Raw genomic sequence first — 25934 nt, 5'->3', positions numbered from 1 at the left:
CTAACCATGCCTACTATATTCACATCTGACTTATTGATATAAATGATGAACAACAGCGGACCCAGCACTGATCCTTGAGGCACACTGCTGGTCACAGGCCTCCAGTCTGAACAACAACCCTCTCCCACCTACCTCTATCTCCTACCGTCAAGCCAATTTTGTATCCAATTGACTAGCTCTCCCTGGATCCCACATGATCTAACCTTACTAATTCGTCTCCCATGCAAAACCTTGTTGAAGGCCTTGCTAAACTCATGAATACAATGTCTACTGTTCTATGTTCATCTATCTTTTTGGTAAAGTCTTCAAAAAGCTCAATCAAGTTTGTGAGACACAATTTCCCGCACACAAAGCCATGCTGACTATCCCTGATCAGACCTTGCCTTTCCATATGCCATGTAGGGATAGGGTTGTTCAAAAAGGTGTTTTGGTTTTCATTAACAGGGGGATCATGTTTAAGAGCCGCGAGGTTTTGCTGCAGCTCTACACGTCCCTGGTGAGACCACACTTGTAATATTGTGTCCAGTTCTGGTCACCCTACCATAGGAAAGATACAGAGGCTTTGGAGAGGGTGCAAAGAAAGTTTACCAGGATGCTGCCTGGACTGGAGGGCTTGCCCTATGAAGAGAGGTTGAATAAGCTTGGACTTTTCTCTCTGGAGAGAAGGAGGAAGAGAAGAGATCTGATAGAGCTGTACAAAATAATGAGAGGAATAGATAGAGTCAATAGCCAGGGACTTTTCCCCAGGGCAGGATTGATTGGTATGAGAAGTCATAGTTTGAAGTTATTAGGAGGAAGGTATAAGGAGACGTCAGAGGTAGGTTCTTTACTCAGAGAGTTGTGAATGTATGGAATGTGTTGCCAGTGGTGGTGGTGGGAGCAAAGTCACTGGGGACATTTGAGCGATTGCTGGACATGGACACGGATAGCAGTGAGTTGAGGGGTGCATAGATTAAGTTACTATATTTTACATTAGGATTAAGTCTCGGCCCAACATCGTGGGCCTAAGGGCCTGTTCTGTGCTGTACTTTTCTATGTTCTATGTAGATCCTGTGTCTCAGAATCTCCTGCAACAACTTTCTAACAGTGAAATTAGGCTCAGCAGTCTACAGTTCTATGGCTTTTCCTGGCAGCTTTTCTTAAATAATGGGACATTAGCCACCCTTCAGACTTCCAGTAGCTTACCCCGGGTTGTCGATAGGGGCCCTACAATTTTCCGTAGTTTCCCACAATTGGGATACACTTTATCAGGTCCCAGGGATTTATCTAGCTTTATGCATTTTAACACTTTCAGCACCATCTCATCTGTAATGTGGACTCTTCAAAACAACACTATTTATTTCGGTGAGTTCCCCAGCTTCCATACCTTTCTCCATTTACTATGATGCCCTGCTTCTATGTTACCTATTCCCTTCATAATTTTCTATGACTCTATGATCTCTGTCTGATATTATGGTCACTTTTTACGAAGGACCTCAGAACAAAATCATTATTTAACCTTTAACTCTAGGGGCAGCATGGTGGCTCAGTGGTTTGCACTGCTGTTTCACAGCATCAGGGTCCCAGGTTCGATTCTGTGTGGAGTTTACACATTCTCCCCATGTCTGCGTGGGTTTCCTCCGGGTGCTCTGGTTTCCTCCCACAGGCCAAAGATGTGTAGGTTAGGTGAATTGGCCATGCTACATTGCCCATAGTGTTAGGTGCATTAGTAAGGGGTAAATACAGGGTAGGGGAATGGGTCTCGGTAGGTTACTCTTCGGAGGGTCGGTGTGGACTTGTTGGGCCGAAGTACCTGTTTCCAAACTGGAGGCAATCTGATTTAATCTTTCTCATTGTATAAAATCAAATGTCAGCTGGTCTCTTACTTAGTTGGACTAGACTGAAAGAAATTGGAGACATTTCAGGAATTCATTCACCAGAGCATCCTTACTAATATGGTTTGTCCAATCCTTGCAGGTTGAAGTCACCCTTGAGTACTGTAGGACACTTTTTGCATGCACCTCTAATTTACTTTAATTCCTTATCTCACCACTATCGTGATCAATTGGATCAAAGGGCTGAAGAGTGGCAGAGTGTAATTTGGATAAATGCAAGGTATTGCATTTTGGCAAAACAAACAAAGGCAAGACTTACAAATTAAAAGTAGGGTCTTGGGTCGTGTTGTAGAACAGAATGGCCTAGGCGTTCAGGTATATAATTTCTTTGACGTTTGTATCGCTTTTCGATAGGGTGGTTGCGAATTGAATTGAATTTATTGTCACGTGTACTGAGGAACAGTGAAAGCTTTGACTTGTGAGCAATACAGGCAGATCACAGAATTAAATATCATAGATAAGTAAATAATCGGTAAACAGCGGCAAAAACCAAAACACAGGTATAGGCAAATGCTAAGAGATTGTGAATCCATTCAGTATTCTAACAATAGGGTAGTAACTTTTTCAAAACTGATTAGTACGTACGTTCAGGCTTCTGTACCTTCTCCCTGATGGTAGAGGTTATAGAAAAGCATTGCCAGGGTGGGATGGATTTTTGAGAATGCTGGTGGTCTTTCACTGACAGTGGGCCTGGTAGATGGATTCTGTAGATGGGAGGTTGGCCTTTGTGATTGTCCGGGCCGAGTTCCCCACTCCCTGTAACCGTCTCCGATCTTGAATGGTACAGTTGCCGTACCAGGGAGTGATATATCCAGACAGAATGCTCTCAATGGCTCACCAGAAAAGTTGGCAAGGGTATTCGCCGTCATGCCAAATTTTCTCAGCTGCCTGATAAAGAACAAAGAACAAAGAAAATTTACAGCCCAGGAACAGTCCCTTCGGCCCTCCAAGCTTGAGCCGATCCAAATCCACTGTCTAAACCTATCGCCCAATTCCTAAGCATCTGTATCCCTCTGCTCCCCACCTACTCATGCATCTGCCCAGATGCATCTTAAATGTATCTACCGTACCTGCCTCTACCACCTCTGCTGGCAATGCATTCCAAATGCCCACCACCCTCTGGGTGAAGTACTTGCCGCGTGTATCCCCCTTAAACTTTTTACCTCTCCCCTTGAACGCATGACCTCTTGTTATTGAATCCTTCACCCTGGGGAAAAGCTTATCTCTATCACCCTGTCTATACCCTTCATGATTTTGTAAACCTCAATAAGGTCCCCCCTCAATCTCCTTTTTTCTAATGAAAACAAACCTAACCTACTCAACCTCTGTTCATAGCTAGCACCTTCCATACCAGGCAACTTCCTCGTAAACCTTTTCTGCACCCTCTCCAAAACATCCACATTCTTTTGGTAATGTGGTGACCAGAACTGTACACAGTATTCTAAATATGGCTGAACCCAAGGTCTTGTGCAATTTTAACATGACCTGCCAGCTCTTAAACTCAATACCCTGTCCAATGAAGGCAAGCATACTATATGCCTTCTTGACCACTCTATCCACCTGTGCAGCCAACTTCAGGGTACAATGGACCTGAACTCCCAGATCTCTCTGCACATCAACTTTTCCCTTTACATTGGCTTTTCCATTTACAGTATAGTTCGCTCGGGAATTAGACTTCCCAAAATACTTCAGTTGACAATCACACAACACCAGGTTATAGTCCAACAGGCTTAATTGGAAGCACTAGTTTTTGGAGTCCTGCTCCAGGTGGTTGTGGAGTACAAGACTGTAAGACACAGAAGCTATAGCAAAAGTTTATAGTGTGATGTAACTGAAATTATACATTGAAAAATACCTTGATGGTTTGTTAAATCTCTCATCTGTTAGAATGACCATGACAGTTTCACTTCTTTCATATGTAAATCACAAAACTTTTTAAAAAAAAGTTACATTTTTTACAGGCCCTTCGGCCCAACAAGTCCACACCGACCCACCACCTACCCAGACCCATTCCCCTACACCTAACACTACCGGAAATTTAGCATGGCCAATTCACCTAACCTGCACATTTTTGGACTGTGGGAGGAAACTGGAGCATACCCACGCAGACACGGGGAGAAAGTGCAAACTCCACACAGTCAGTTGCCTGAGGCAGGAATTGAACCCGGGTCTCTGGTGCTCTGAGGCAGCAGTGCTAACCACTGTGCCACCGCGCTGCCCCACCCACTGTGCCACTTTAACAATTGGTATCAGCCCAGACAATTTTTTGGGTATTAGCACCCCTCTGTGTTGCTGTCTGTGCCATAATGTTTAGACTGATTCTAACCTAAACAAATGAATTAACAGACTCTGACATGGATTCATGCAGTTTTTGAGTAAACTACAATGTGACTCTGCAAGTACAAATTCACCCCACAAACGTGTGTGTGTGTGTGTGTGTGTGTGTGTGTGTGTGTGTGTGTGTGTGTAGGAGTGTGTGTGTGTGTGTGTGTGTGTGTGTGTGTACACTCATATACACACACACTCTCTCTCACACACACACAAAAGTTTGTGGGGTGAATTTGTACTTGCAGAGTTACATTGTAGTTTACTCAAAAACTGCATGAATCCATGTCAGAGTCTGTTAATTCATTTGTTTAGGTTAGAATCAGTCTAAACATTATGGCACAGACAGCAACACAGAGGGGTGCTAATACCCAAAAGATTGTCTGGGCTGACACCAGTTGTTAAAGTTCACTTGAGAATGTAACTTTTAAAAAAAGTTTTGCAATTTACATATGAAAGAAGTGAAACGATCATGGTAATTCTAACAGATGAGAGACTTAACAAAAAAATCAAGGTATTTTTCAATGTATAATTTCAGTTACATCACACTGTAAACTTTTGCTATAAATTCTGTGCCTTACAATCTTAGATTCCACAACCACCTGATGAAGGAGCAGCGCTTCAAAAGCTAGTGCTTCCAATTAAACCTGTTGGACTATAACCTGGTGTTGTGTGATTTTTAACTTTGTACACCCCAGTCCAACACCAGCATCTCCATATCAAAGTACATCACCTCACATTTGCCGGGATTGAACTCCATCTGCCACTTCTCCGTCCAACTCTCCAGTCTATCTATATTCTCCTGTATTCTTTGACAGTCCCCTATGCTTTCTACTACTTCACCAATCTTCGTGTCATCTGCAAACTTACTGGTCAGAAGAGATGTTGTTGGGCCTTTGTAACCAGTACGTCCATGTGAAGAGTCCAAGAAAGCTTGTTGTTGATGACCACTCCCAGGAGCTTGACACTCTCCACTCGTTCCATCTCTGTGCTGTTAATGTGTAGGGGGGCATGTGTAACATCCCGCCGAAAGTCAATGATGAGTTCCTTGGTTTTGCCGGCATTGAGAGCTGGGTTGTTCTCAGTGCACCATTTTTCCAGGTCTCCCACCTCCCGTCTGTAGTCTGTTTCGTCGCCATCTGAGATTCGACCGACTATGGTGGTGTCATCAGTGAACTTGTAATTTGGCATTAGTCTGGTATTTGGCAACGCAGTCATGGGTATACAGTGAGTAGAGTATGGGGCTGAGTACACACCCCTGGGGGGGATCCAGTGTTGAATGTTAGTGAGGATGAAATATTGTCCCCAATCTTCACTGATTGTGGCCTGTGGCTCAGGAAACTGAGGATCCAGTTGCAGAGAGTGGGGCTTAGTCCGCAATCACTAAGTTTAGTAATCAGTCTTGAGGGAATAATAGTGTTGAAGGCTGAATTGTAGTCAATCAGTAGGATTCTTATGTAGCTGATCTTGGTGTCCAGATGTTCGAGGGAGGAATGAAGGGCAAGTGGTATGGCATCTGACGTGGATCTGTTGGTCCGATAGGCAAATTGGAGTGGGTCAAGAGTAGTGGGGAGGCTGGAGTTACCATGACCAGCCTTTCAAAGTACTTCATGACCACTGTAGTTAGGGCCACCGGGCGGGAGTTGTTGAGACATGCTACATGAGCTTTCTTAGGCACAGGGATGATGTTGGCCTTCTTGAAACAGGCAGGGACAGTGGCCTGCTGCAGGGAGAGGGTGAAGATATCTGCAAAGACCTCTGCCAGTTGATCCGTGCGTGCTCTGAGTGCACGGCCTAGTACTCTGTCTGGTCCCATTGCTTTCCTAGGATTCACATGAAGGAAAACAGATCTGACCTCTGATGCAGTGACTGTTGGGATAGGTTTGTCAGGACATGTCGGAATAGATGTTACCTCTCCACCGAAATTCCACTCAAAGCGAGTGGAGAAGGCTCGTTTGGATCTCTAGTTTGGATCGGTATGGGTCCTTGGTTGTCCTAATGGCTCTGCGAAGGTCATACTTGGATTTCTTATATTTGAGGGGCTCTCCTGATTTGAAGGCTTCAAGCCTGGTTTTTAGCAGGTTCTGTATGTCCTGATTCATCCAGCGTTTCCTGTTGGGGAACACCCGGATTGACTCCCTCGGTATGCTGTCCTCCACACACTTGCTGATAAAGTCTGCGATGGTTATGGCGTACTTGTCCAAAGTACCTGCGGACTGTTTGAACAGGGCCCAATCAGCCAATTCCAGACAGCACTGGAGTTGATCCTCTGCTTCCTCTGACCAGCGCTGGGCCTGTATCCGCAAGGGAGTCTCCTGCTTGAGGTTTTGTCTGTAAGCCGACATTGTGGTCGGAGTTCCTAAAATGAGGGATGGAGTAGTAGGCATCTTTCACAGTGGTGTAGAAGGTGTTTAGCTTGCTTTCATGTTGATGCTGGGTGGGGTCAGCTCTGCTGCTCCCCATGTCTTGTGGTGCTTAGCTTTTCACTTACCTGGTTTTGGACGAAGCAACTTGTGTAAATGCAGATTGCAGCCTTCAATCAGTAACAATATTTATGTTACTCACCTTTCTGCAATTTACTTTTAAATTTTGATTAATGTTGCAGGGAACATACAGGTTTAAGAATGGAGCACGTTATGTAGGTGAATATCTGCAGAACAAGAAACATGGTCAAGGAACCTTCTATTATCCAGATGGCTCCAAGTATGAAGGTAACATTTTGCCGTCTAGTCTTTTCTTATTATACAATGTGCAATGAAGAGATCCTGCTCATACTGTCAAAGCACAAGACACAATCTGTGCTGTGTTCTGATTAGCTGACACCTTAGCAGTTGAACTGTGTATTCCTGCACAAAACAATACCACAAGTTTAGATCTTAACCTATCATAAAAATACTTTCTTTGTGTCTACTAACCGTGATAGTGAGAAAAAGCAAGAGTGCTTGCAGCTTGAGATTGAACAACATGTTGGCTCCGGCTCCAATGACATTCTAAATCCAGGAGCCAGTCAATAACAAGTGACAGGGCTCCTCTATTAAGGGCTCATTTAATCACCCTGTGACAGGACTGTACACCTGGGGAGTTAGTCAGTCACTCACACAATCTGCTATCCTGCAATCCCTCCTGGTCACCCACCAACTCTGTTCCTTGTCTCATGCAGGAAGTTGGGCCCATGATCAGCGACACGGAGAAGGAACTTATTATTATCCAAATGGTGATACATATACTGGAGAATGGCTTGCTCATCAAAGGTACAACACAGGTCTAATATAGAGTGTAATACCAGCCTTCTGCTCATTGTGGGGGTGGGGATGGGGATGGGAGGGCTGTTAAATTTTAACATTGTAACCAAGTAAGTTCGCTAATTTCTGAGTTGATGATGTTGACATGAGGTGGGATAACATCAGCAGTTAGAATTTCTTTGCAGTTTGGCTGATTGATCTCACTGTAATATATAACCACATCAGGTCGCAGTACTTGGCCATTTAGAGTGAGGCTGTTTGCCCTCTAACACAGGAGAAAATGAGGATTACAGATGCTGGAGGTCAGAATCAAATAGTGTGGCGCTGGAAAAGCACAGCAGGTCAGGCAGCATCCAAGGAACAGGAGAATTGACGTTTCAGGCATAAGTCCTTCGTCAGAAACATTCCTGATGAAGAGCTTATGTCAAAAATGTCAAATCTCATGCTCCTCGGATGCTGCCTGACCTGCTGTGCTTTTCCAGTGCCACACATTTCAACTACCCTCTAACAGTCAGATCAATTACAATTCCAATATGATCAATTCGCAGCTTTATCAAATGCAAGAGGTCAGTTTCCTGAGGAGAAAGGTTACTTGGTAGGATGGGATGTGAAAGCTCATTGTTTCTCACCTCATCTTCACTCTGTGATGAAAGCCCTTGGTTTCTGCTGGAATGAGCTACCCTCAGGCATTTAAGTCAAAGTCCAAGGTTAAGTTGTGATCTCAGACTACAAGTTTACACCATGAGAACCATCACCATGGAGACCAACCTTGCTCTTATCCTCTGTCCAAATGGAGTCTTGAGATAATGATAACTGCAGTAACACCCTTTGATAGCCTCTTCCCAACTCAGAGAACACTGATTCCACATGCTATTCAGCACAAGATACGGAACGAGTCTGGAAGCCTGTTCCCTAAATGCATAGCTACTCACTGGATAATCTTACTGGGCAGCTATCTTGGTGTATTTGTTAAATAAAAGTTGACAGTTGATAAAGTTCTCAATGGCCCATTAGATAAGTAACGCATGGTAAAATTGTGAAGGATTTGTATATTTTGAAAGTGTTGTTATGATCCCAGCTGATCAAGTCTGCATCAAATACTGGACAGATCAGATCCCAGAATGAAATCTCACTTGATAGATTCTTTTTACCAGAAGGTCTTTCACTGATACACACAATATGGCAGATTAGTTTCGTCAGTGCAACCAAAGGTTATTACACACACAAGAAATAAAAATAATCAATCAGACCAAACTATCTAAATAAATAGTTTTTAAAATGTCAAAATACATAGTAAAACAAAATCTCATCTAATCCTAACACCATTACTTTGCCATAACACCAAACCCTAGAAAGACTAGTTCCTGATCAACCGCTTCATGTCAGTCTGGCCCTGCAACCTGTGCAGTTTTCTTAGCTGGATCCTCACACAATTGAGAGCTTAGATTTTGTCAGCCTATTAATAATTTTCAGAGTTCTAAACAAGGTTCACAATCAACACTTCACTGAAGTAACCTATTCCCCTAACTACTCTAAACAGTCTGCTTTTTCTTGGACAGATTACACATGCTTCTGACCCCAGTTAGAGTCTCCATCAAACTGTTCAATTAAACTGCTGCTAAATCAATAACTTAATATTTTCTCTGGGTGTATAACCAACCTTCCATTCACATTTCAGGAGGCACATTGTGGTTTAAAATCATTGTTCAAGAAGGATTAATGGAGTTAATTTTCAAGAGGGTTCACAAAAATAGACCAACATCCACATACCACTCACTTGAAATCCAAGAAAGTGATGTATCTTTCAGTCATACACCTTTCATCTGGATCTCTGTTTTTATTGCTTTCCTTCACCAGGCATGGTCAGGGAACCTACATGTATGCACAGGCTGGCTCCAAATATGTGGGAACCTGGGTTCATGGAAAGCAGATCGAAGCTGGAGAGCTCATTCACCTGAACCACCGATACCAGGGCAACTTTCTCAATAACAATGTAAGTGTTGTGTTTGTGGCAGGAATTTCAGCAGTATCTCTCACCTCACCACAATTGTCCCTTGAATCACTGTGCTTCCTCACTCCATACATGATGTGGAGATGCTAGTGTTGTACTGGGGGTGGACAAAGTCAGGTTCCTGATGAAGGGCTCTTGCCCAAAACGTTGATTCTCCTGCTCCTTGGATGCTGCCTGACCTGCTGTGCTTTTCCAGCACCACACTCTCAACTCTGATCTCCACCATCTGCAGTCCTCACTTTCTCCTGAACAAAGTCAGAAGTCACATGACTCCAGGTTATAGTCGAACAGGTTTGTTTGAAATCACAAACTTTTGGAGCGCAAAGGAGCAGTGTGTGATTGCAAATAAACCTGTTTGACTATAACCTGGTGTCATCTGACTTCTGACTTTGTACACTCCATACAATCATTAAGCTTTGTGCAAGATCATTTTTATTTTTAATTCAGTGATAGGCCAACATTAATTGTCCCTGAGAAGGTGGTGGTCAGCTAGCTTCCTGAACTGCTCAATAACAATGTAAGTGTTGTGTTTGTGGCAGGAATTTCAGCAGTATCTCTCTGGGAGGGTTTAAACTAACTCCGCGGGGGCATGGGAACCAGGACTGTAGCTTTAGGGTACAGGACCTTGAGTGTAGGGAGGTTAGGAATAATGCAGCGATCTCTAAGGAGGGTGCCTGTAACCAGAAAGGTGGATTGAAGTGTGTATACTTCAATGCCAGAAGTATAAGGAATAAGGTAGGTGAACTTGCAGCGTGGGTTGGTACCTGGGACTTCGATGTTGTGGCCATTACAGAGACGTGGGTAGAACAGGGACAAGAATGGCTGTTGCACGTTCCAGGGTTCAAATGTTTTAGTAGGATCAGACATGGGGGTAAAAAAGGGGGAGGCGTGGCATTACTTGTCAAAGACAGTATCACAGCAGTGGAATGGACGATGGAAGAGGACTTGCCATCTGAGGTAGTTTGGGCTGAGGTTAGAAATAGGAAAGGTGAGGTCACCCTGTTAGGTGTTTTCTACAGGCCTCCTAATAGTCCTAGAGAAGTAGAGGATAATATTGCGAGGATGATTCAGGAAAAGAGTGAAGGTAGCAGGGTGGTTGTTATGGGGGACTTTAACTTCCCAGATATTGACTGGGAGAGCTATAGCTCGAGTTCATTAGATGGGTCGGTGTTTGTACAATGTGTGCAGGAGGGTTTCCTGACACAATATGTCGACAGGCCAACAAGAGGGGAGGCTATATTGGATTTGGTTCTAGGTAATGAACCAGGCCAGGTGTTAGACTTGGAGGTAGGTGAGCACTTCGGGGACAGTGACCACAACTCGGTGACTTTTACTTTAGTGATGGAGAGGATAATCGTGTGCCGCAGGGCAAGAGCTATAGCTGGGGGCAGGGAAATTATGATGCAGTGAGGCATGACTTAGGATGTGTGGATTGGAAAAACAGGCTTCAAGAGAAGAACACTAATGAGATGTGGGGAGTGTTCAAGGAGCAGCTACTGCGTGTCCTCGATAGGTATGTACCAGTCAGGCATGGTGTAAAGGGCCTTGTGAGGCAGCTGTGGTTTAGTAAGGAATTGGAGTCCCTTGTGAAAGGGAAGAAGGCGGCATATGTAAAGATGAGGCGTGAAGGTTCAGTAGGGGCGATTGAGTGTTATAAGGTAGCCAGGAAGGAGCTAAAGAGGGAGCTAAGAGAAGCGAGAAGGGGACATGAAAAGTCTTTAGCTGGTAGGATTAGGGAAAACCCAAAGGCTTTCTATAGGTATGTCAAGAATAAAAGGATGACTAGGGTAGGTATCGGTCCAGTCAAGGATAGTAGTGGGAAGTTGTGTGTGGAGGCGGAGGAGATTGGAGAGACATTAAATCAGTACTTTTCCTCAGTATTCACTCAGGAACAGGACACTGTTGCTGATGTGAATATGGAGTCACAAATAATTAGAATGGATGCCCTGGAAATATGCAGGGAAGAGGTTTTGGGAATATTGGAAAGGATGAATATAGATAAGTCTCCTGGGCCTGATGGCATTTACCCCAGGATCCTATGGGAAGCTAGGGAGGAGATAGCAGAGCCATTGGCCTGGATTTTTATGTCGTCGTTGTCAACAGGAATAGTACCAGAGGACTGGAGGATAGCGAATGTGGTCCCATTGTTCAAGAAAGGGAGTAGGGATAGCCCTAGCAACTATAGGCCAGTGAGTCTGACTTCAGTGGTGGGCAAAGTCTTAGAGAGAATGGTAAGGGATAAGATTTATGAACATCTGGGTAGGAATAACGTGATCAGGGATAGCCAGCATGGTTTTGTGAAGGGCAGGTCGTGCCTCACAAACCTTATTGAGTTCTTTGAGAAGGTGACCAAGGAAGTGGATGAGGGTAAAGCAGTAGATGTTGTGTATATGGATTTTAGTAAGGCGTTCGATAAGGTTCCCCATGGTAGGCTAATGCTAAAACTTCGGAGGTATGGCATTGAGGATACATTAGAGGTTTGGATTAGGAATTGGCTGGCTGGAAGGAGACAGAGGGTAGTAGTTGATGGATTATGTTCATCTTGGAGCGCAGTTACTAGCGGTGTACCACAAGGATCTGTTTTGGGACCATTGCTTTTTGTTATCTTTATAAATGATCTAGAGGAAGGACTTGAAAGCTGGGTAAGCAAGTTTGCGGATGACACAAAAGTCGGTGGAGTTGTGGATAGTGAGGAAGGAAGTGGTAGGTTACAGCGGGATATAGATAAGTTGCAGAGCTGGGCGGAAATGTGGCAAATGGAATTCAATGTAGCTAAGTGCGAAGTCGTTCACTTTGGTAGGAATAACAAGATGATGGATTACTGGGCTAATGGTAGGCTACTTGGTAGTGTGGATGAGCAGAGGGATCTTGGTGTCCATGTACACAGATCTCTGAAAGTTGCCACCCAGGTAAATAGTGCTGTGAGGAAGGCATATGGTGTACTGGGCTTTATTGGCAGAGGAATTGAGTTCCGGAGTCCTGAGGTCATGTTGCAGTTGTATAAGACTCTGGTGCGGCCTCATCTGGAGTATTGTGTGCAGTTTTGGTCGCCATACTATAGGAAGGATGTGGAAGCTTTAGAACGAGTGCAGAGGAGGTTTACCAGGATGTTGCCTGGAATGGTAGGAAAATCTTATGAGGAAAGGCTGAGGCACTTGGGGCTGTTCTCATTGGAGAAGAGAAGGTTTAGGGGAGATTTGATAGAGGTGTATAAGATGATTAGGGGTTTAGATAGGGTAGATACTAAGAACCTTTTACCGCTAATGGAGTCAGGTGTTACTAGGGGACATAGCTTTAAATTAAGGGGTGGTAGGTATAGGACAGATGTTAGGGGTAGATTCTTCACACAGCGGGTTGTGAGTTCATGGAATGCCCTGCCCGTATCAGTGGTGAACTCTCCTTCTTTATGGTCATTTAAGCGGGCATTGGATAGGCATTTGGAAGTTATTGGGCTAGTATAGGTTAGGTAGGATTCGGTCGGCGCAACATCGAGGGCCGAAGGGCCTGTACTGCGCTGTATCCTTCTATGTTCTATGTTCTATGCTGCAATCCAGGTGGTGTAGGTACATGTTAGGGAAGGAGTTCCAGGATCGTGATCCAGCGGCAGCAAAGGCACATTGATATATTTCCAAGTCAGGCTGATGTGGTTCCCGTGCATTGGCTGCCCTTGTCTTTCTTGGTGGGTTTGGAAGTTATTGTCTCAGAAGCCTTGGCCACTTACTGCAGTGCATCTTGTAGATGGTACACACTGCTAATAATGGGCATCGGGTAATGAAGGAAGAGAATGTTACTGAAAGTAAACAGAAATACTAAAGGATTATGGCAACTGGAGTATAGAACTGTGGACATTCTGGTTTCAAAAGGGTTGAAGGACTGTATGACTTATCAGAACCTCTCAACAGTAATATGGGCTGTGGCTCATCTTGTTAATACTGTTAATTCTTTCAAGAGAGTTAAGGAATGAGGTTTACTGCTTTCATTGCTGGATAATCATAGTTTGGAACAGACGGGACCAATGTGCTGAAGATTGTCTGGCAGCATTCTTCTGTAGTTGGTTTCTCAGTTTCCTGACAAAGAGTGGTGCTGGAAAAGTACGGCCGGTCAGGCAGCATCCGAGGAGCAGGAGAATCGACAGTTCGAGTATACTCTCTTCATTAGGAATGTTGGGAGACCCGAGGGGGATGAGAGATAAATGGGAGGGGATGGGGCTGGAGGAAGGTAGGTAGATGATGTTGGGGGGTGATAGTGATATGTTAGTGCGGAGGGTGGACAGGTAGGACAGTTCAAGAGGGCGGTACCGAGTTGGAGGGTTGGATCTGGAATAAGGTGGGCGCAGGAGAGAAACTGACAAAATCAACATTGATTCTATGTGGTTGGAGGGTCCCAAGGTGGAAAATGATCCATTCTTCCTCCAGGCATCAGGCTGTGGAGGAGGCCCAGGATCTCTTCTCCCACCTCCAACATACTCCATCCACTTGGACACCTCATGCTGTTCTGTTGCCCGTCCTCAATCTCTTCGTCTCCAACTGCTGACAGGACATTGACCACCTCAGCCTGTCCACCCTCTCACTCACTCCAACCTCTCACCCTTGCAACATGCAGCCCTCCACTCCCTCCGTTCCAAACCCAACATCACCATCCAACCAGTGGACAGGGAGGGGGTTGGGGGCTGAAGCCAGGTGCCAACCTGCGGACATTTCCTCCTACTGCCCTCTTGACCACAACCCCCCCGCCCCCCCCCATCACCAAACTCACTCAGACTGTCCACAACCTCATCACCTCAGGGGATCTCCCACCAACAGCTTTTAACCACATAGTCTGGGAACCCTGCACTTCCCGGTTCTACCTCCTACCCAAAATTCACAAACCTGACTGTCCCGATCAACCCATCCTCTCAGCCTGCTCCTGCCCCACCAGACTTACCTCCACATACCTTAACACCGTCCTGTCCCCCTTAGTCCAAGATCTCCCACATACATTTGAGACAGCACCCACACCCTCCACCTTCTCCATGATTTTCAGTTCCCCAGCCCTCAACGCCTCATCTTCATCATGGACATCCACTCCCTGTACACATCTATCTACCATGATGAAAGCTCCAAGCCCTCCCTTTCTGCCTCTCCTGCCGACCCAACCAGTACCCTTCCACCAACGCACTCCTTCAATTGGCTGAACTGGTCCTCACCCACAACAATTTCTCCTTCGAATCCTCCCACTTTCTTCAGACCAAAGGGATAGCTATGTGCACCCACATGGGCCCCAGCTATGCCTGTCTCTTCACCGGGTATGTGAAACAGTCCATCTTCCGCAGTTACACTGGTACCCTTCCTCACCTTTTCCTCAGCTACATCGATGACTGTATCGCCGCCACCTCATGCTCCCACAAGGAAACTGAACAGTTCGTCAACTTCATGAATACCTTCCACCCTGACCTTAAGTTCACTTCGACCATCTTGGATACCTCCCTCCCCTTCCTGGACCTCTCCATCACCATTTCCAGTGACCAACTCAACACAGACATCTACTTCAAACCCACCGACTCCCACAGCTACGTGGACTATGCCTCCTCCCAGCCTACTTCCTGCAAAAACGCTATCTCTTACTCCCAATTCCTACACCTCCATAGCATCTGCTCCCAGGGGGCCCAATTGCACCATGTAGCATCCCAGATGGCCTCCTCCTTCAAGGACTGCCATTTCCCTTCCCACATGGTCAATGATGCCCTCCAGGGCATCTCCTCCACTTCCTGCACCTCCATCCTTGAATCCCACCCCGCCAATCGCAACAAAGACAGAACCCCTTTGGACCTCACCTTCCACCCGATCAACCTGTGGATACAACACACCACCTTCCAACATATCCATCATTACAAACAGACTCCATAACCAGGGATTTTGTTTTCCTCCCAACCCCTAATTGCATTCTGCAGAGACCATTCCCTTTGCGAATCCCTCGTTAGGTCCATTTCTCCCCCCAATCCACCCTCCACTCCTGCACCTTCCCTTGCTACTGCAAGCGGTGTGAAACCTGTGCCCACACCTCTCCCCTTACCTCCATCCAAGGCCCCAAGGGATCCTTCCACATCCAGCAGAGATTTTCTTGCACCTTCGCACACGTCATCTACTGTGTCCGTTGCTCCTGATGTGGTCTCCTCTCTACTGGGGAGACTGGTCTCTACTTGAGGAACATTTCAGAGAACATCTCTGGGACACACACACTAAACAACCCCATCGCCATGTGGTCGAACACTTGAACTTCCCCTCCCACTCCATAAGGACATGCAATTCCTGGGCCTCCTTCACTACCAGATTCTAGCCACTCAACGTCTGGAGGAAGAATGCCTCATCTTCCGCCTTGGGACCCTCCAACCACACTGGATCAATGTTGGTTTCACTATCATTTAACTCCTCATCTCCCCTCCCCCCCACCGTATCCCAGATCCAACCCTCCAACTCAGCCCGCCCTCTTGAACAGTTCTATGTGTCCATTTTCCTTCCCATCTATCCTCTCCACCCTCGGCTCCAACCTATCACCATCACCCCCCACCTTCATCTACCTATCGCATTCCCAGCTACCTTCCCCCAACCTCACCCCGCCCTCCCATTTATCTCTCAGTGCCCTTGGGCCTCCCTCACATTCCTGATGAAGAGCTTATGCTCAAAAGTTCTACTCTCCTGTTCCTTGGATGCTGTCTGACCAGGTGTGCTTTTCCAGTGGCACACTTTTTGACTTTAATCTCCAGACCTATAGCCCTCACTTTCTCCTTCTCGGCTTTCTGGACAACTGAGTTTATCAGTAGAAGAGAAACACCATCAAACAGTGCAGTAAGCAGTGAAAGGACAATGATCTTCCAAAATCTCTGTATCAAGAGGCTTCTCATGTATGTACTGGCAGATCAGAAGATATATGAACAGAATTAGGCCATTCTGCCATTGAGTCTGCTCCACTATTCAATCATGGTTAATTTGTTTCTCAGGGGCTAGATTAGAGTCATGCTGGAAAAGCACAGCAGGTCAGGCAGCATCCAAGGAACAGGAAAATCCAGCACCACTCTAATCTAGACTCTGATTTCCAGCATCCGCAGTACCCACTTCTGCCGAATTTGTTTCTCAACCCCATTCTCCTGCTTCTCTCCATAATCTTTGATCCCCTTAATAGTTAAGAATCTCCGTCTTAAATCCACTCAATGAGTTGGCCTCCACAGCCCTCTGTGGCAATGAGTTCCACAGATTCACCACCCTCTGGCTGAAGAAATTCCTCCTCATCTCAGTTCTAAAGGATCATCTCCTCACTCTGAGTCTGTGCACTTGGGTCCTGGCCTCTCCTATTGTGGAATTATCCTTTTTGACACCCACTCTATCCAGGTTGCTCAGTATGAGTACAGAACCAGAATCTTCAACTGCCCTTCGACTGTCAAGCGCTTCATCACCAGGATCATTTGGAGTATTGTGCGCAGTTTTGGGCCCCATATCTCAGGAAGGATGTTCTGGACCTGGAGTGTGTTCAGAGGAGGTTCATGAGAATGGTCCCAGAATTGAAAAGCTGAATGTATGAAGAACGTTTGAGGACTCTAGATCGTTACTCGATGGAGTTTAGAAGGCTGAGGGGGGATCTAACTGAAACATACAGAATACACTAATTGGCTTGGATAGAGTAGATGTTGGGAAAATGTTTCCATTAGCAGGAGATACTTGGACTCGAGGACACAGACTTCGAGTAATGGGAAACCGTTTTCGAACGGAGATAAGGAGAAAATTCTTCAGCCAGAGAGTGATGAATCTATGTAATTCATTGCCACCGAAAGGTGTGGAAGCCAGGTCATTGAGTGTATTTAAATCTGAGATAGATAGGTTCTTGAGTATCAAGGGGAGAAAGCGGGAGAATGGGGTTGAGAAACCTATCAGCCGTATTGAATAGCGGAGCAGATTCAATGGGCTGAATGGCCTATTTTCTGCTCCTATGATTTATGGTCTTATGGTTTTATATCATTCTAGTAAACCTCCTGTGGACCCACTCCAAAGCCAGCACGTCCTTCCTTGGATATGGGCCCAAAACTGCTCACGATATTCCAAAAGTGGTGGAGAACTGGATCAATTATGGCAAGTTCGACTAAAATTTATTTTGCTTCATTTCTACAGCCTACAGGTCGAGGGAAATACATCTTTGACTTTGGCTGTGAGCAGCATGGAGAATACCTTCAGATAGAGCAGGTAATTGCTGGGGGAGACAGCGAGCTGACAGAATTGCACTCATCAGAAACTGTATCCTGAAGGTGACCCCTGTGATCACTTAATTTTTCATGTTTTCACAAGGACTTATTCACGAGGATCTCTTTGCAGGATATGAGGACAAGCATAATATGATTGAAACTTTTGGTACAAAAAAATGGTTATTTGGCCATCGAGCCTATGCTGGTTATTTGAAAAAGCTCCTGACCCCTCCCACCTTTCTGTCCCTAGCCATGTTAGTTCCTCACTCTCCGAGAGCTCTCCAGCTGCCTTATGCAATATACGCAAACAGCATCTATCAGCTTTTCAGGTCCCGTGCTCCAAATCTGACAATTCTTTGAGTTGGGACATCTGATTATTGCAATGGCAATGCGGTATTATTGTGAGACCACTGATCTGGAGACTCAGGTAAGGTTCCACCATGGCAGATGGTAGAATTTGGATTCAATAAAAATCTGGAATTAAAAGTCTAATGATGAGCATGAAACCACTGCCGATTATCAGGAAAAGCCCATCTCGTCCATGAATGTCCTTCAGAGAAGGAAACTAACATTCCTACCGGGTGTGGTCTACATCTGACTCCAGACTCACAACAATGAGTCTGATGGGCAATAAATGGCCCAGCCAGTGATGCCCACAATCTGTGAATGAATTAAAATGAAAAGAAAAATTCTTTGAGAGGAAAATTCTCTCTCCTCTCTAGATCTTTTTGCAATGGCTTGAAACCGATGTCTTCTGGTTATTCTTAGAGGGAATGGTTTGTCCATCTTGTTATGGTCCCAGCTGATGGGACTACTTTGAAGGGTGGGCTTCCCCTTCCCACTCCCTTTCCTACATGACCATCCTTGGCTTCTTCCATTGCCACAACGAATCAGACCTCAAATTGGAAGAACAACATCTCAACTTCCACTTGGGCAGCCTACAGTCCAGAGGATTCAACATTGAGTTCTCCAATTTCAAATGACCTCCCTTCCCATCCCTGACTCCATTCTCAGCTCCTCCCCTCTCCCTTCCATTCTTCTCATCGACCCTTCCTTCGAGCCACCAACTGGATTCCTCCCATCGACCACCAGGTCGTACTCTCTACCTGTGTTCACCAACTTCCTCCCCGCTCCCACCATCACCATCACCACCACCACCAACACCCTGCCCTTCCACTCCTTTATCTGCAGCTCCCCTAACCCACCCTCCCCTCCCCGGTCATGAAGAAGCCTTACACCCAAATCGTTGATTTTTCCACCTCCTGATGATGCCTGGCTGCTGTGTCCTTCTAGTCTCCTGCTTGTCTATGATGGGAATCCTTTGTTCCCTTTCGGAGCCTTTTACACCTTTGCTGAAGTGTGATGTAAATTAACATAATATATGAGCTGAGGTGTAACCTGTGATCATAAAGTTCCACTAAAATGTCTTCACTTCCATATTCCATCCTTGTATTTACAAACCCAGCTAACCCTTACACGGTAAATACCTTGCCCTTCCAGCTTTAGAGATTTGTGTTCATGAACACCAAGGTCTGTAAGTTCATCCACATTTATAGTGCACTGTGCTTCATATTAGTCTTCTGCAAGGAAGTAACTTCAATTATAATCACAAAAGCCAGTTAATGAGGCATTGACCCAAACCCAGCCTTTAGTTTGTCTTAATAATTATTTACAGAGTGAAACAGCACAAGCCATACATCTCTGAACTCAACTGTCCCAGCTTTACTGATTGGTGTATAATTTTTTATATATGTAAGTAGGCAGCCAGAGCCTGGGGTTTCATCTGAAAGGCACCATTCCCTCATTGCTACCCTGGAGGTCATCATTGTTTCACTGAAGCCTCAGAGTAGAATTTGAACCCTGGCTTTGTTGAGTTTTACTTCATGCTCCAGAAGAAACAACTGAACTTGAAAATCAGTGTAATTGAGGAACTATTCCTTAAAGAAATACTGTAACAAACAAAATAAAACACACATCACCCTGATTCAGTTTATAACCCCACATGATCTCAATTCAGTTCAGATTTCATGTGACCCTGATTCAGTTTATAAAGTGAATTGAGATTGTGTGGGGTTATAAACTGAATCAGGGTGATGTGTGGAATAACTCCACAGAGGCCAGTATTCACTCACCAAGTCACCCTTTATTCACACATGCATAATACTTGACACTGATCCGACTCCCTTAGAGCCAGCTCACAGAATGAACAGAAAATCTGACACTCCTGTTTATATCTGTCTGGGGTGGGGGAGGGGGGGGGGTGTTCCTGATTTGGCTGGGTCAACAGCCCCAGTGATCTCATATTCTGTGATGTCCACCTGGTTGACCTCGTTACAATCACTACAATGTGTGGTTTGTATCTTCACTAATTTCAGATTATCTTTGCCAGGATTCTGCTGCGAACAATGGGAAGGGTTTGAAGGATGCATCTTCCAGCTTGGCCACGCTATCTCCAGTCATGGCTGAACCTTTTACTTTGACAAAGGCTGGTGTAGCTTGCATTGGTTTGGAGTGTTGTTCACTATTTTCTAGCGTGTTGCATGATCAGTCTCTGAACTGTTTCCAATGCATGTACATCATTCCTCATATAAGATAAGATGACCATTACTTTATTCTTCATGGGATACAGGCATCACTGGCTGAGCAAGCATTTATTATCAATCTTTAATTATCCAGAATGCGGTTCAGAGTCAACCACACTGCTGTGAGTCTGGAGTCACATGTAGGCCAGGCTAGGTAAGGGCCACAGACTTGCTACCTCAAAGGATATTACTGAACTAGATGGGCATTTAATGACAATTGACGATGCTTACATGATTGCCATTATGCCAGCCTTTTTCAGTCCAGGTTTTTATTGAATTCAAGTTTTACTATCAGCCGTGATGAGATTCGAACTCTCATGTCCTCAGAATATTAACCTTGAATTTAGGGTTACTCACCCTGTGACATTATCATAATGCCACACCACCCCTGCACTGTACATAATACTCTAGGTCACTTGTTCAGTGACAATACCTTTACCACCACCCTCTTCCCCATCACTGCACAGCAAGTGATACTCTAGATTACAGGAAGGGATAAAGTATTCAAACGTAGAAAACAGCAGTAAATAAGGGAAGAAAATGGTAATAGGGCAACATTAAAGGAGAAAATGAGGACTGCAGATGCTAGAGATCAGAGTCGAGAGCGTGTAGTGCTGGAAAAGTATAGCAAGTCATGAAGCATCTGAGGAGCAGGAAAGTCGACATTTCAGGCAGGAGCCCTTCATCAGGAATGAACCTGGGAGCCTCGAGAGTGGAGAGATAAATGGGAGGGTGTGTGTGGCTGGGGAGAAGATAGCTGAGAGTTCAATAGGTGAATGGGGGTGGGGGTGAAGGTGATAGGTCGGTGAGGAGGGTGGAGCGAATAGGTGGGAAGGAGGATTGACAGGTGGGACAGGTCATAAGGACAGTGCTGAGCTGGAAGGTTGGAACTGGGGTGAGGTGGGGGAAGGGGAAATGAGGAAACTGCTGAAGTCCACATTGGTGCCCTGGGGTTGAAGTGTTCCAAGGCAGAAGATGAGGCGTTCTTCCTCCAGGCATCGGGTGGTGAGGGAGCGGCGGTGGAGGAGGCCCAGCACTTGCATGTCCTTGGCAGAGTGGAAGGGGGAGTTGAAATGTTCGGCCACAGCGCGTGGGGTTGTTTGGTGCGGGTGTCCTGGAGATGTTCCCGGAAGCACTCTGCGAGGAGGCGTCCACTCTCCCCAATATAGAGGAGATCGCATCGGGAGCAACGGATACAATAAATAACATTGGTGGATGTGCAGGTGAAACTCTGATGGATGTGGAAGGCTCCTTTGGGGCCTTGGATAGAGGTGAGGGAGGTGGTGTGGGCGCAGGGTTTGCAATCCCTGCGGTGGCAGGGGAAGGTGCCAGGAGGGGAGGGTGGGTTACTAGGGGGCTTGTTGGCTCTTTACTTGAATGCAGGTAGTGTTTGGAACAAAATATGTAAATTAATGGCACAATAGAAATTCATGGGCATGATCATGAAATTCCATTATGGAAATGGTAGTAAGAAAGAGTCATCGAGTCATACAGCACGGAAACAGAACCTTCGGTCTAGCCAGTCCATGCTGAGCATAATCCCAAACAAAACTAGTCCCACATGCCTGTGCCTGGCTCATATCCCTCCAAACATTTCCCATTCATGATGCAAAGGACCTATTCATGTATTTATCCAAATGTCTTTTAAATGTTGTTACTCTATCCATATCCGCCACTTCCTCTTGAAGTTCATTCCACTCTCGAACCACTCTCTGTGCAAAAAAGTTGCTTCCCGTGTCTACCTGAAATCATTCTCCTCTCACACTTGTAAGAAGAATAGCGATAGTGTAGAACAGAAAATAAATCAGGAGATAGAAAAGGTATATAAGAACGGCACTACTAGGACAAAGAACAAAGAAGCATAACAGCATAGGAACAGACCCTTCAGCCTTCCAAACCTGCGCCAACACATTTTGCCCTTCCATACTCTCGACTTCAAGATCCATATCCTTTTATTCCCTTCTTATTCATGGATTCGTCAGTTGCATCTTGAATGCTATGACGTGGAGGAGCAGGTACTGGACTGGGGTGGACGAAGTTAGAAATCACACAACACCAGGTTATAGTCCAACACTAGCACTCAGAGGGCTACTCCTTCATCAGGTGGTTATGGAACAGTACTCCGAATGCTAGTGCTTCTCAATAAACCTGTTGGATTATAACTTGGTGTTGTGTCTGCTTCTACCACCTCCTCTGGCAGCACATTCCAGGTGCTCACCACCCTTTGTGTGAAAATCTTGCCTCATACATCTCTTTTAAACAATAATAACAACGATATTAGAATAACCATGGGGGACTTCAATATGCAGGTGGACGAGAAAAATCAGGTTGCGGATTCCAAGGAAAAGAATTTGTGAAATGTCAACAAGATGGTTTTTGGAGCAGCTTGTGATAGAGCCCACGATACATCAAGCAATTCAGGATTTGCTGATGTGTAATGAGGCAGACTTGATGAGGGAGCTGGAGATGAAGGAACCCCACTGAAGAGGGCTTAAACAGGTGTGGCAGGGGGTGGGAGCCCATTGGTCAGCATATGGAGTGATTTAGGTAAGTCAAATATGTTTCACAGGAAGTACAGAAAGGGTGAGGTTAATGAACATAGCGGGACTGGGAGTCTGAAGTGTAATAATTTTAATATAAGGAGTATTCAAAGTTTGGGACAAGATTTGTAGCTTGGGTGCTCGTTGTTAGAATACTTATACCTATACGTGGGCGGCACGGTGGCACAGTGATTAGCACTGCTGCCTCACAGCGCCTGTGACCCGGGTTCAATTCCCGACTCAGGCGACTGTGTGGAGTTTGCACATTCTCCCCGTGTCTACGTGGGTTTCCTCCGGGTGCTCCGGTTTCCTCTCACAGTCCAAAGATGTGCGGGTCAGGTGAATTGGCCATGCTAAATTGCCCATAGTGTTAGGTAAGGGGTAAATGTAGGGGTATGGGTGGGTTGCGCTTCGGCAGGTCGGTGTGGACTTGTTGGGCCGAAGGGCCTGTTTCCACACTGTAAGTCTAATCTAATCTAAAAAAAAATTTGTAGTTTGGGTGCTCGTGTATAGAACACCTATACAATGTATTCGCTGAAAACGGATACCCCCGCAATTTCAACAACAGATGCCTAAGGGAAAGACAACAGAATGAGGACATGCCACAACCCAAAGGACTCGCCACACTACCATACATCAAAAACATTTCTGAACTGACAGCCAGACTACTGCGACCACTAGGACTTATAACAGCACACAAACCAACAGCCACTCTCAGACAACAACTCACCAGGACGAAGGACCCGATACCCAGTATGAGCAAAACCAATGTAGTGTACAAAATCCCATGCAAGGACTGCACAAAACACTACATAGGGCAAACAGGAAGACAGCTAACAACCCGCATCCATGAATACCAACTAGCCATGAAACGACATGACCAGCTATCCTTAGTAGCCACACACTCAGATGACAAGCAACATGAGTTCGACTGGGACAACACTACTATTATAGGACAAGCCAAACAGAGAACAGCCAGGGAATTCCTAGAGGCATGGCATTCATCCACAGATTCAGTCAATAAGCACATGTACCCGGACCTAACATACCGGCCACTGAGGCAGACAGCTGGAACTGACAACCGGAAGCGGCAGATTCAAACCACTACAAATGCCGGAGGAAAATCACAGAAGCGCTTCACAGGAGGCTCCCAAGCACTGAGGATATCACCTAGACAGGGGACGAAACAGCTCAGCAAACAGAACCACAACAACATGTAAGGAGTATAATAGGTAAAGCAAGTGAGCTTAGAGTCTAGCTTAGTACATGAAACTATGATATTACAGTTGAGAGAGGGCAACTCGACATTCCAGGGTTTAGGTGTTGGACGTCTGATAGAGAGATATACAAAAGGGCTCAAGGAATTGCATTACTGATTAAGGAGACGGTCACAGCTATACTGAAAAAGGACATAAGGGTAGAACTGAGGAATAAAAATGGTGTAGTCACTATGATGTGGTTGTACTATAGGCCTCACATTAGCCAGCAGGACAGATAGAAATAGATATGTCAGCAGATCAGGGAAAGATCTAAAAACAAAAGGTTGCTGTGGGTGATTTTAGACAGGTACCTTTCAGAGGTTTATTTTGCTAGCAGTCTGTTGCTTCTTGGCAGCTCTTTGTAGTTCTCCCCTTAACTGTTCAAAATGTCTGGGTATATACCCCAAAACATCAGATTATTTCATTGGTTTGATGCCATCCCAAACAGTAAAATTCAAATTCAATTGGATTTTGGTATCTGGGGCATAATTTAAACTGATTGGCTGAATTTGAATTTGTTTTTGTTCCATGGCAACACAGCACAAGCTATTTGTGTCAACCAAATGTTACAATTTTACCTTGTTCAGCATACTCTGTGCTTTTCTAAGTCCTTGCCAGCTCCAGTCTCTCTTATAGGTACAGTACACACCTACACCTTCATAACAGATGTTATCTATGTGGACCTTTAGTAAGCATTTGATAAGGTCCTTCATGGTAGGCTGGTCCCAGAAGTATAAGTTACATGTGATCCATGGTGAGTTGGAAAGTTGGATCCAAAATTGGCTTGGCTGTTGAAGACAGAAGGTAGTTGTGGAGGGGTGTTTTGTTGACTAGAGATCTGTGACCAGTTGTGTTCCACAAGGATCAATCCTGGAAACTCTCTTGTTTGTAATATATATTTAAATGATTTGGATGAAACGTAGGTGCCCTGATTAGTAACTTTGCTGATGACACTAAAATTGATGAAGTTGTGAATAGTGAGGAAGGTTATCAATGGTTATAGCAGGATCTAGGTCAACTGGAAAGTTGGGTGGAGAAATGGCAGATGAAGTTTAATCCAGACAAGTGTGAGGTAATGCATTTTGGGAAGTCAACTGGAAGAGGAAAGAATACAGTAAATAACAGGCCCCTTAGGTGCATTGATATATAGAGGAACCTTGGGATAGAAATCCATAACTCCCTGAAACTGGCAACACAAGTTGAAGGTGTACAGTATGCTTGCCTTAATCGATCGGGACATTGAGTATATAAGTTGGCAAGTCATGTTGCAGCTGTCTAAAAGTTTAGTTGGACCACATTTGGAGTATTGTGTGCAGTTCTTGTCACCACATTATAGGAAGGATGTGGAGGTCTCGAAGAGAGTAGGAAAAAAAGGTTTACCAGGATGATGCCTGGATTGGAGAGAATGCGCTATAAGAAGAGGTTTGAAAAGGCTTTGGAAATTTGAAGCACAAAGGAAATTCAGGATTCTCTTCAGGTTAACATGCAGGTTCAGTTGGCAGTTCAGAAGGCAAATGCAAAGTTAGCATTCAGATCAAGAGGGCTGGAATACAAAGGCAGAGATGCACTGCTAAGGCTGTATAAGGCCCTATTCCATCCGCAGTAGGAATATTGTGAACAATTTTAGTCCATCTAAGGAAAGATGTTCTGGCATAGGAGGAGGTCCAGAGGAGATTTACAAGAATGAACTGGAGATGAACAGCTTGTCATGTGAGGAGTAGTTGGGGACACAGGGTCTGCACTTGTTGAAGTTGAGAAGAATAGGGTGGGGGAGGGAGGGGTGGAGAATCTCATTGAAACCTATGGAATACTGAGAGGCCTGGACAGAGTAAATGTGGAGAAGATGTTTTCATTAGTAAGAGAGACTAAGATTATAGAACATAGCCTCAGAG

At 45.2% G+C, this 25934-nt stretch overlaps 1 protein-coding gene across 1 annotated transcript in view; it reads left to right on the top strand.

The window, feature by feature from the left end:
- rsph1 (radial spoke head component 1) overlaps positions 1-25934 on the top strand; it is a 63422-nt gene that overhangs the window by 20183 nt on the left and 17305 nt on the right. Inside the window, exons 3-6 of the mRNA XM_060832841.1 lie at positions 6805-6910; positions 7360-7450; positions 9299-9434; positions 17591-17662. Of these exons, the coding sequence (XP_060688824.1) occupies positions 6805-6910; positions 7360-7450; positions 9299-9434; positions 17591-17662 (405 nt within the window). The remainder of the gene's footprint in view (positions 1-6804; positions 6911-7359; positions 7451-9298; positions 9435-17590; positions 17663-25934) is intronic.

This window comes from Hemiscyllium ocellatum, chromosome 12 (genome assembly GCF_020745735.1).
Source record: "Hemiscyllium ocellatum isolate sHemOce1 chromosome 12, sHemOce1.pat.X.cur, whole genome shotgun sequence".
NCBI classification, from domain to species: Eukaryota; Metazoa; Chordata; class Chondrichthyes; order Orectolobiformes; family Hemiscylliidae; genus Hemiscyllium; species Hemiscyllium ocellatum.
The sequence above is the reverse complement of the archived record's forward strand: the minus strand, read 5'-3'. Positions and strand labels throughout refer to the sequence as shown.